The following is a 12,333-nucleotide window of genomic DNA, read 5'->3' as shown; positions in this document are numbered from 1 at the left end:
AACTAAACAGAAACCATAAATACTATTTATTATGTACACAAATTTTTATAAAACTTGATTACAAAGTCAGAACTGTCATTAACGCAGATGACATCAATAGTTTGAAATCACTATTGAACAAAACTCAAGAATCAAAGTTCAAATTACTGATTCCTAGACTTGAACCATTGATGCCGGTATCATGAAAAATAGTTTTAAAATTTTTGTTTTTAGAGCTTTACTGCAGATACATACCTGAAAACATATCCTCACACCACAAAATTTATACATTCGGATATTCAAAATTCTACCAGCGTTGATTTTACTGTTATAACCAACCCTTATTAAAAGAAACGACTTAAAACGATTGGAAAAAAAATTTTAAATACTTTTTAATGCTTTTGAATACTTTTGAATCACCCTTTTTATGGGCATTTAACATTACAAATCGTTTCGAATCGTTTCGTTTAATCAGGGAATGATGACTTTTTATAGAAAATTAAGGTTTTAGACGTACGATACTTCACGGAAAAAAATGTGTAGTTAAATTTACTACAAATGGAGTTCCATTTACTACACTGACTAGTAATATATCGGATAACTACACGTTTAGTAACAGTTACTAGTACACTGTGGTACACAACCTGAAGTACCATTTACTACAGTAAGTAGTAATAAGAACTAGCATTAAAGAACCACTGTGGTTCATTTTACTCCACAACATAGTAGAATATATTTTATTCGTAATGTATTAATTAAATATCTGTAAGTTAACGATCATTAGTTTTTATGATATTGAAAACGTTATAAAAATATAAAAATTAATCTTAGATTCTTCGGACTTACAGTATATCAAATTAAAATGATATAAAAATGAATTTATTAATGAATAACTTAAAATAATAAGGACTCAAATTTCAAAAGCATACTTTTTATCAATACCTGATGAGGATAATTTTAAAAATATATTTGTAATCTATAAATTCTCGTATAAGCATAAACTTAGAATAATTAAGTATTAATTTTTATTAATAGAAAATATAAAAAACATCGTTTTAAAAGTTATAATTCTAATAAATAACAAATACTCAATAGGCAATGATTTAAAAAATTGCATTAAAATCACGATTCACTGATAAGAGCATAGAAATAAAATCTAATAGAAGAAGTTGTAGGTGAGGTAAGCAAAAGAAAGAATGACAGGTAATACAAAACAAATTTTTAACTTCCCGCTAAGAAAATTGTAAATTTTCAAAAATTCGGGAAGTTATTGGTTTCGGTCCGGTTTACGAAAATCGAATTTTCATCAGATGTCGACGTGTTGAGGTCCTAGGAAGCTATTCTGACTAATTTCACGATGATGTCCGAGTGTATGTACGTACGTATGTAAATACCTGTATCTTTTGAACGGATGAACCGATTTTGAATTTTAAGGTGTCATTCGACGCGGATTGTCAATATCTTGAAGCCGAGAGAAAATTGAGCTTGATCGGTAGGGCTCGTTCAGAGATATTCCAAAAATAAAATTTTTTCAAAAATGTTTTTTTTGAATAACTTTTAATGTGCTTGATGGATTGATTCCAAAATGGACTGGGCTCTAGAGCTTTATAAGCCGCGTCGAATTCCACCTCAACCATCAAAGTCGGTTCATTCGTTCAAGAGAAACCGTTGTCGAAAGAATTAAAAAAAAAAAATTTTTTTATTTTTTCTGAAATATCTCAAAAACGACTCAATAAATCGAATTCAAAATTTGATCAGCTTTAGAACTTGATAAAACGCGTCGATTGCCACCTCAACCGTCTCAATCGGTTTATTCTTTTGAGAGATATCGTTAGAGAAAAAATGGTGAAGAACGTTTTTTTTCGAAAACAACAGCATACAAACGTATTTTCGAGCTCGAAGCACTTGAAAATGTATTCACAATAATGTTTTCGAGGTTCTTGAGCTCGAAAACAGCGGGAAGTTTTGGGGCTGGCCCGCAGGGTCAACTGACAGACCGATTTTTTTGTATTATATTTTTTATATATATATTTATTTTAAATTATATATATTATAATTGCACGCCTCGATTTTTATTATTAGTTATAATGTTTTATAATATTATTTATAATATTAAATACACTGACACTAGTTGAGGATACCCACAGAATAGAGTAAAAAAGTTGTAGGTGGCGCTGTTATTTTCTTCTTTCGATCATTTTACCACACATTGGAGTAGATTTTACAAGTAATCTGGTATTGTATACTCCAAAAATAGTAACAGGTACCAATTCATATAAAATTGTGCGGTTCCCAAAACCACAAAATAAGTATTTTATACTACATTGAGTAGTTGTGGAAACTACAAAGTTTTACCACATTACAGTAGTAAGCAGAACTCCTATAGTAGTAAAATATCACGCACACTGTGGCTTATGTTACTACAGTTGTCATTGCGGCGACCACAAAGTGTAGTAAAATTTTTACTAGTTTGGTGTGGTAAATTCTACTCCAGCATTTTTTCCCGTGTTGGAGTCAAAAACGGTGAAAGAAAATCAAGCAGTGCACTATCTCACCTATTCTTGATAGCTTAAGATATATATGTGTTAAAAATGTATCAACATCCTCAAAACAAATAAGAATTAACGTTTTTTAATCATAGAGAGTTTATATTTTATTTAATTTTGTTCAAACAAAAAATATGCACATCGTGAAAATTACATATTTTGTGGGAAAAAATCTCAGCTTTCAGAAAAAAATATCAAATTAGATGTATCAAGCGCCGCACAGTCATAAAAATCGTTTTTTCGTCTTTGATCGAATTTTAAAAGGTATTCTGTAACATAAAATAAAAAATGGATATTCTTATTGGAAAGCTGAGAATTTTTCCTACGAAAAACTGTTATGTACTCATTTTTTAAAAAAAAATTTTTCCTTCAAAAAAATTAATGAAAAAGTTGAAAACAAAAATTTTTAAAAAATCCAAAAAATCATAACTTTGAAACAGCTGCATATAAAAGGCTCAAATTTTCAGAGAATTTTTTTTTTAATATATAGAACGACTCCACAAAGTTTGAACCAAATCGACGAGGGTCGCCCCGTAAAAATAATTTTATTTGGTGGAATGACCCATATATATATATATATATATACATATATATACATATATATATATATACATATATATATATATATATATATATATATATATATACAATATAACGTGCCGTTCTCCAACGATAGCGTCCGCAATTCTACACCGATCTTAATGAAACTGAGTATACTTATTCTATAGACGATTACCTTGGATGAGTTTGAAGATGAGCCAATTCGGCCAATAAGTTTAGAAGTTGTGGTTAATTCAAATTTTATAAAATTAAAAAAAAAAAAATTTTTACCGCTTTAACTGGATGTAACTTCTAAACGGAAAGAGATAGCTTATTTTCGTTTGTTCTATGTGAAAGCTCGTTCGATTGCCTACAATTTTGACTGTACAGCTCATTGATTTGACCATTTTTTCTAGCAGATAAATGGTTTTGAACATTTTCAAAATATTATAAAAACTAATTTTATGCAGGTTTTCACTTTGATTATAGCCACAATTTCAAACCGATCACCTTGAAACTTAGTATACGTATGTTGTGGGTGACTACCTTGTTCGAGTTTGAAAATGAGCTCAATCGGTCGATTAGTTTAGAAGTTATAGCATTTCTAAATTTTCAAAATGTCCAAAATTCATATGTTTACTTATTCTTCCTTGAATATCTTTTGAATGTGATAACTTATCGACTTTATATCAAATTCATCTGAAAGCTCTTCGAATAAGCTTTAATTTTCATGCCTATATATATGCCTAGACCACAGGAATTACTTATTTTACCATTCATTCAATGAAATTTTGCTATTGCATCAGTTATCCTACTTCTTAGTACATTCATGGAGCTACTTAAATTCATATTATCGCAGTGTTACACTTATAAAATCCAAACATCTCAATTCAGTGGGTATATACAATTTTGTTTTGTCGACAGTGTATAAATGATATGATATATCAATAACAAGATTAACATTAGTTATGATGATAATATTCTCTATATCTACTCGTCGTTTGATATTCTAATAGGCTTTTTATTTCAAATATTAGTACTAATTTCAAGTATGACACTTTGATGTACCCTTGTAGGAAAAAAAATATTGACAACGGGGCCAGTCTTGGCACATTACTGGGCTACCGAGGCTCGGCCTCCCAAGGTTGGTCCGAGATCCGACCAACGTTCAAGTGACGAGTCTTTGTTTGCCAGTCTTGGGACAAGATTCAGCCAATGCTCAAGTGACAAGCCTTGGTTTGCCAGTCTTGGGCCAATGTTCAGCCAATACTCAAGTGACAAGCCTTGGTTTGCCAGTCTTGGGACAAGGTTCATCCAATGCTCAAGTGACAAGCCTTGGCTTGCCAGTCTTGGGACAAGGTTCAGCCATCATACAAGTGACAAGCCTTACTTTACCAGTCTAAATAACAAATGGTACCTAAAAACTCCTGACTTCTGTGAACAGCGTAACAGCCTAGTGGATAAGACGCTTGCCTAGCAGTCATGAAGGACCAGGTTCGAGACCCAGAAAATGCAAAAAAAAAATTAGTTTCATCGATCCACCTGATTTCTCTGTATACAAATTTATTTCCATATGTTACCATCCCGCACATGTCTACTAATATTTTTTTTTTTTTTTTTTCAATTTATTTTTAATAAGCATAGGTGCTTATTTAGCAACAGTCGTGGCACAAGTCTGGCAGCCAAGCTTGGGAGGAGGTTATCATTTCGAGACTAGGACTGGCTTGGGCCAAGCTTCGATTTAACTCTTGTCCCAAAGTTATGTAGAGTTGCGCCAGTCGTTTACCAAGCTTGGACCAATCACCGTTTCCTCTAAGGGTATCACAATCAATTTAGAATCTTAGAATATTTTATTGAAAGCAAATTATCGTATGACAGAGTGATTAGCTTGCCAAGTCTGGTCGCACCTAAGTATTATGATCGAATATTAGGGCGCCACTGGAAGATGGACTCGGCCTTCCAGAACCGGATGTTAATTGTATTTATTTTATATGCTCAGGGTCGTTCGTAAATTTTTAGTTTTGTGAGAGAGGAGAGGAATGATGAACAGGCTGAAATAAATTTATTAAATGCTTTAATTCCAATTTCTTATTAATTAAGCACCTTGTTTATTATTTATTTTCCCTTAATGACAATTAATAATCTTATGACAAACTATGCTTATGACAAACTAAACTTATGACAAACTAAACGCGTCCCCTGGACGTTTCCACACTCCCACACACACATGTAATTTAAGCGTCTCCCAGACGTAACACACACACACTCTCTCTTTAAAAAACTGTCCACCGGACGTTAAACCTTTAACCTTAATAAACCTTGATTAAAAAACCGTCCACCGGACGTTAAACCTTATTTTCCTTAATTCTACTTTAAAAAACCGTCCACAGGACGTTAACCCGCATATTCTTATTTCCTAGTGTCCACCGGACATATCCTAAACCTAACTTAATCTTTGTCCACCGGACTTACATCACAGACACAGTTTCTTTACTCTAACTTGACTCTACAAATTAATTGACTCTAATTTTAACAATACTTAGTAACTTTTCCCACTTAAATTTTTACAATTCATAATTTCCAATACTCAATATAAAGTTTCTCATACCATAATTCACTGTATTTCCAATCAATTAATTAATTTTTATTTAATGTAATTTATAAGTTAATTAATTTTACCACTTATAAATTTTTCACTAATTATTTTGACTGATTAAATTTTTCTAATTAATTTGCTACAATTCTTATTCATTTATTACTTTCAATTCCTAAATGTTTCACTGACAATTTTCACAATTAAATTTATTTCACTTTCAATATAATCCGTTTTCTCAATTTTACTCACAATTTAATTTACCCAAACTCTAGTATCTTTTATTTAGTTTTTAGATATTTTAATTAACTTAAAATTAATTTAATAATCACGTAATGACTAGAATTTGATTTCGGGTTGACTAGAATTTTAGGCCGGTGAATTGGCGTCACACGGTTCCCGATTTTATTGACGTTGATAGAGTAAATCGATTGAATTAATGAATCTTAGAATTAATGCGGCCGACGGAATAAATTCCAGCCTGTATTAATCTTAAGATCAATTAATAAATTAATTTATAACGGCTGGAGAGCCTGGAATAAATTAATAAATTAATAGTTTTAAGGACCGGATTATTTACGCGACAACTTTATTTTATTCTGGCTTTAGAGCCTTGAATAAATACTACAGAGTTTTGAACACTTAATGGCGACCAAACGAGACGCGATAGAACTTTCGAGAAGACGAGATTGAACGGCTGGAGAGCCTGAACTATCCGTTTCTTTACGCGAGATCAACGGAAAGACATTAAGTAATATATTATAATTAATTTGCCAGATTAATAAAATTAATCAGAGGCCTGAATTAATTATGATTTACCTCCAATTATAATTTCAGCAGTCCTTGGAACTTTTAGTGGTGATCTGCTCCGGGCTGCTATCAATCTCTCGATGTTAGTTGAGTTTTCAGGTTTCCGTTGTCTGGCTTACTTTGTCCTCGTATTTTTGCTTCCGTCACACTTTTTATTATTTAATTCGCAATGTACTAGATAACCTTGTATTACAATGTGTCTGATCACTTTAGTCGTTCACTAACTCTTGTCTTCACTTGGCGTCCATCGCCTTCGGTCGTCCGACTGACTCTCTCGATTTTTTGCATTTCACTCCCTTATAACTCTTCGATTCGGGTCTCTTTGATTTACCCTCGGATAACTCATCCCTACTAAATTAATTAGTCAAAGAGAGGGACGGATGTTCGGGTCTCACTGATTAGCGACACCCGGTGACATGTCGAATCACTAAATTTAATAAACCGAATTATAATTAGGGCCCGTTATCGACCGTGGACAAATCCAATTTTAGAAATAATTAAATAGTTATTGGGATCTATTTTACCCTGTTACAATCGCCTTTGTCCTTATGGTAGAATTCTCGAGCATTAAAACCATAATCTATCATAATTTTTCGAATAGGGTCCGGAATACAATTGGTCCGATAGTTCGAATATACACAGAAAAAAAAAAATCTTGACTCAAGAAAATTTTCCTTCAACCAAGAAATTTTTCAGCGAGTGGAATGAAAACCGGAAATTTCTTGAACGAAGTGAATAATTTCTTGAATTTTAAATTTTAAATTAAGAAAAAAAATTCTTAAGACAATACATATTTCATACTCTTTCCAATAATAGAATTACTTATTTAAAAAACTTGCATTTCTTATTATAATAAACATTTTTCTTAACCTAAGTATGTTACTTACTTATACCAGGAAATAAAATTATTTAGTTCAAGAAAATTATACACTTAATTAAAGAACTATGATGTTTTGAAACAATAAACGGTACGAACTCGAACTAAAAATAAAGGAAGTTGGTTTAAAAAATTTAAACTCTTGGTTTGAGTGAAGTGTAATTTCTCTTACCAATCACACAAATAATCTCAAACCAAGATTACTAGAGTCTCAAGCCAAGAAAGTTTTCTCTTGGATTCTCACTCATAGATGCTCCCTCCTCCGCATCTTAAGGAATGAATACTCCCCACTCTCTCTTTCTCACACTAGCGTAGCAAATGGATTTTGAGTCCACCTTTTTATTTTAAATAAATTAAAAATTAAATAACTAAATTATATTATAATAAATTAATTAAATAATATTGAATAATATCTCAATTTTTTTTGTAATTACATTTGTTTTTTTGTTTTTAAAACTTTTTGATTTTTATGTCGAAATTCATTTATGAACGATTCATACGATCCGTTCAGAATTTTGGTAAAATGTCAAAACTAACATTTTTCTAAATTATTGGCATAACATTTGTAATATTAATTCTGTGTTTAGGATCTAAAAATGTGACTGACCATAAGCCAGTATGGCTCAGTATATGTGGGCAAAGTAAACGTTCTCTGACAAAGGCTGGGATGGCTTAATTGGTAAAGCTCTCGCGTGGCGCCGAATCGATCTGGGTTTGATTCCTGAGTTAAGCGATAATTGTTTTTTCTCAATTTGTTTTAAATTTTTAACTTATTGCGAAACTGGCCTATCCCTTATAAATGCTTCTGATGCAGTATTAATTTGCTTCACAGCATTGTTTGTAATATTTAAACAAAAAAAAAAAAAATTGTTCAATAAAAAAATGAAAAAAAAAATAAAATTTTTTATCTCGATAAATTTATTTGCTTGATTAAAAAAATTAATTTCTTGGCTGAAAAATTTTTTTTTGTTTGCGACAAAAAAAAACATTTCTTGGCCCAAGAAATTTTTTTCTTGGTTTAAAAAATTTTTTTTCTTAGTACAAAAACTTTCTTTTTTTAGCTCAAGACAATGTTTCTTGACTCAATTAGGTAACAGTCTTTCGACGAGAAAAAAATTTCTCGAGTTAAGAAAAAACTTTCTTGGCCCGAGAAAAATAATGCTTTAAACCAAGAACAAACTTTCTTGGGCCAAGAAAGTTTGTTCTTGGTTTAAAACATTATTTTTCATGGTTCAAAAACATTTTCGTTTCAGCTCAAGATATTTTATCTTGACTTAAAAACGTAACAATTTTCAGCCAAAAGAAAAATTTGTTGAATTAAAAAAAAAATCTTCTCGAACCAAAAAAAAAAATTTTGGGACCAAGAAAATTTTTTCTTGGTTTAAAGAATTTATGTGTCAGACTAAGAAAGTTATGTCTTCCGCGAAGGAAATAATTTCTTGATCCAAATAATTTTTTTACTTCAATAAAGTAAGAAATTTCGCTTGGTTCAAGAAAAAAATTTCGAAGACATTTTATTTCTTGGTTCAAGATTTCCTTTTTTTCTGTGTACGCATACGTATCTTTAAATAACGTCAAATCAAAACATATAGTGCATTATCATCAAAAATTCTTCTGAAGCTCATTTAGTTAGCTTCAATTTTTGGCATTATACTTGTAATTTTTTGATTTTTTCTGTTTTATCATCTCGAGAATTTTTAAGAAAATGTAAAAAAAAATTTTATTTCATTATTAACTTTTATTTGAACAGTGAAAAAAATTAAACAATGAGAAATCTACTTCCATTTCAGCTGCCGAATGGCCTTTTTTGTTGTTTTACGATAATTGTTCCACTTTTAATAAGGGTTCAAAGTCACATAATTGACTCATGTGTTATGGTGATAATGCCATTGTTTATATCTTTGAAAATTTTCATGGGTGATTATTAAATTGTAAATACTTATTCTTTAGGTAATTATCTTGATCAGGTTCAAAAATTTATAAGAATCGGTTAAGCATTCTAGAAATGGTGACAATTTTAAATTTTCTAATGAATGAAAAATGCAGTTTTCTGTGTTATTTTTTTCTAAATAACGTTGTAATGGGTACATCTATCATTAACGGTTTAATTGAAGTGAGAAATCTACTTTCATTTCGAGTGCCGAACGGCCTTTCTTTATCTTGATTTTTCGAAAAAAAATCAAATTTTTTCGATGATTGCCATTCAAATTTTTTTTTTTTTTTAAATTTGAAAGTTCTCTGAGCACTCTTAAAAATTTTTAGCATGATGTTATGAAAAATAAGGCTAGTTGAAAAATAATTTTTTTTTTTTAATTGGAAAAACAAATATAAATCGAAAAAACATCACTCTATAAAAAAAAAAAAATCATTTTATTTTTAAATTCATAACTTTTATTTGGTTAGGTGAACAAATTTGAAAAAATTATAAGGAATGTTTTTGGTGGGGTAGAAAAAGAGAAACATTTTCCAGCCAAATCTAAAGGAGTCCTGTTCCAAAATGTTCGATTTGGCGTGGAATGCCCCATACACATTTGATTCTTATCATTCAGAATATTTTATACTTTTTTGCATGTTTTAAATGATGGATTCGAAAATAAACAATCCTATAATATTATTTTTAATAATTTACTGAACTTCGTATAAATAAGTCTTTATTTTATTTGTTTTCATTTTAGGCTCACATTAATTTAGGGAAAAAGGGTTATCAAGTACCAAGAAATGGTACAATCCAAGTAACTCTTTTAAATCCTTTGGGCACAGTCGTCAAAATGTTTGTTATATTATATGATTTATCAGATATGCCACCTCGATCTCATACGTTTTTACGTCAACGAACATTGCGGGATAAAACTCTACGTTACCTTATACATTTGAGGTTTGTGGACAATATTTTTTTATAATTAAATCAAGCTTTTAAACGCCATTATTTATTTTTCAAATTTATTTAATATAGATTCATGTCAAGTAAATCTGGTCGCATATATCTTCATACAGATATAAGAATAATTATTTGTCATAAGTCTGATGTTGATACGGCATCTGATTTCGGTTCAGAACCACCGAAAGAGCTCAGAAGTTTTATACACGGTCCAACAAATCCAAAATTTTCACCAAGATGCTGAGCTTCGTGGTTATTTTCGTGGGTTTGTTTCCAACCATTCCACTTATCTTGTCCTCCCGTCAGTGTAGAAGTTTAATTGGTTATTATACAAAATTTCATGAATAATTCAAACGTTGATGAAGTTTGAATAATTTTTACCAACAAGATTAAATGTTTATTTTCCTTTGAGTTGTTTAAAATAGCTCAATTGGCATTCTAAATTGAATTAATCATTATAGCAATTCTTTTTAATCAGACAATATCTTATTTTATTTGTTAATTTTTTGATGATTAAAATAAATGTCATCAACTTTCCGTAAGTATAAGTGTATACAAAAATATTAGGAGGGATAAGTATGTAGTGGAATTATATTGCTGAAGATAGCATTCCGCGATAAAAAAAAAAAAAGCTATTGAAAAAATATAAGTGATAAATGAAAGGGAATTTGGAAAAGATTGACATCACATTTAAGAAAATACACATAATGAGCTCAGTATGTTTCATTTTCATTCAGTATATATTATTAGATGTTGAGTCGAATTTGTAAGTAAAATAAAATTATAATATTTTGTAATATTTATATTTTTGGTGAGCAAAAACAATTTGAAAAAAAGAGTAATATATTTTACGTGAGTTTTGCTATTTTAATGTGGTGTTTCTAGTAGAAAATTCCTGCTATGAAGTTAGACAAAATAAATTTGTATACACACACACACATATATATATATATATATATATACATATATATATATATATATATATATATATATATATATATATATGTATGTATATATATATATATATGTATATATATGTATATATGTATTTATGTATGTATATATGTATATACGTATATATGTATATATGTATATATGTATATATATATATATATATATATATATATATATATATATATATATATATATATATATACATATATATATATATTATTTACATATTTAAATCAGAACACATTTTTTGTGTCCGTAGCACTGTGATGAATATATTTAGAATAAATGATATAATTATAATATTAAACACTTACATAGTAAACAATTGTAAATTGGAATTCTATTGTGCTAATACTGTTAAAGAAACAAAAAAAAAACGATCTATTTGGAATCAAACGTGTTTTTATAAATTAATTGATCAACTATGAGATTTGGCAATATGTAATACAGCCACAATATAATCAGGATTGTTTATATAACTCGTTTATTACTTTTGTTGTTATTTTATTAAAATTCAATAACGGTTTTGAGTTTATTTATATTTTTGTGATTTTGATAATTGATTGTTTATCTAAGATAATTCTGTGCTAATGCAAATTAAAATTTTTCCCATAAATTGTGAAAAAATTTTTTAAAAATTGGCGTAAAACATGCACATGTATATATCAATTTTTTTGTTTTTATAATAATATGTAAACTTGTAATAAATATGGTCATCAAAATATTTCTTTAGAAAACTAATATTTTCATACTACAGCGAATCATTAATTTAGTAAGGCAATAAGTAAATAAATTAGTATGTGTAAGTGATTTTAAATATAATTAACAAAGTAAACAAGAGCTAAAATTAAATTATGAATATTAAAATTAAAAAAAATCTTTGATTGTTGTTCATTCCTGATGAAAAAAGATTTTATCTAATCATATATGATCATGCATAATTGTCTATATATGATCAGACCCAAAAATTGGCCAGGTCTGATCATACGTAACTTGATCTGTTTATATATGAACAGATATGATTATATATAACCATACCCCTTGCGACCTTCAACCCACTCTGAAAACACTCTGGAATCATAGTCAGAATGTAAACATTTTAAATCCAGTATGTTTTCAGAGTGGTTTTGTGCCCTTTTTTCAGAGTGAAACCAAA

General features: G+C 29.3%; 1 protein-coding gene across 1 annotated transcript in view; it reads left to right on the top strand.

Moving 5' to 3' along the window:
• Positions 1–10,922, top strand: part of LOC130670539 (atos homolog protein A) — a 125,224-nt gene extending 114,302 nt beyond the window's left edge. The window contains exons 7-8 of the mRNA XM_057473956.1: positions 10,021–10,220; positions 10,299–10,922. Coding sequence (XP_057329939.1) covers positions 10,021–10,220; positions 10,299–10,467 — 369 coding nt within the window. The 3' untranslated portion in view covers positions 10,468–10,922. The remainder of the gene's footprint in view (positions 1–10,020; positions 10,221–10,298) is intronic.
• The last annotated feature ends 1,411 nt before the right edge of the window (positions 10,923–12,333 follow it).

The sequence above is a fragment of the Microplitis mediator genome, chromosome 6, assembly GCF_029852145.1.
Source record: "Microplitis mediator isolate UGA2020A chromosome 6, iyMicMedi2.1, whole genome shotgun sequence".
Classification (NCBI taxonomy): Eukaryota; Metazoa; Arthropoda; class Insecta; order Hymenoptera; family Braconidae; genus Microplitis; species Microplitis mediator.
The sequence above is the reverse complement of the archived record's forward strand: the minus strand, read 5'-3'. Positions and strand labels throughout refer to the sequence as shown.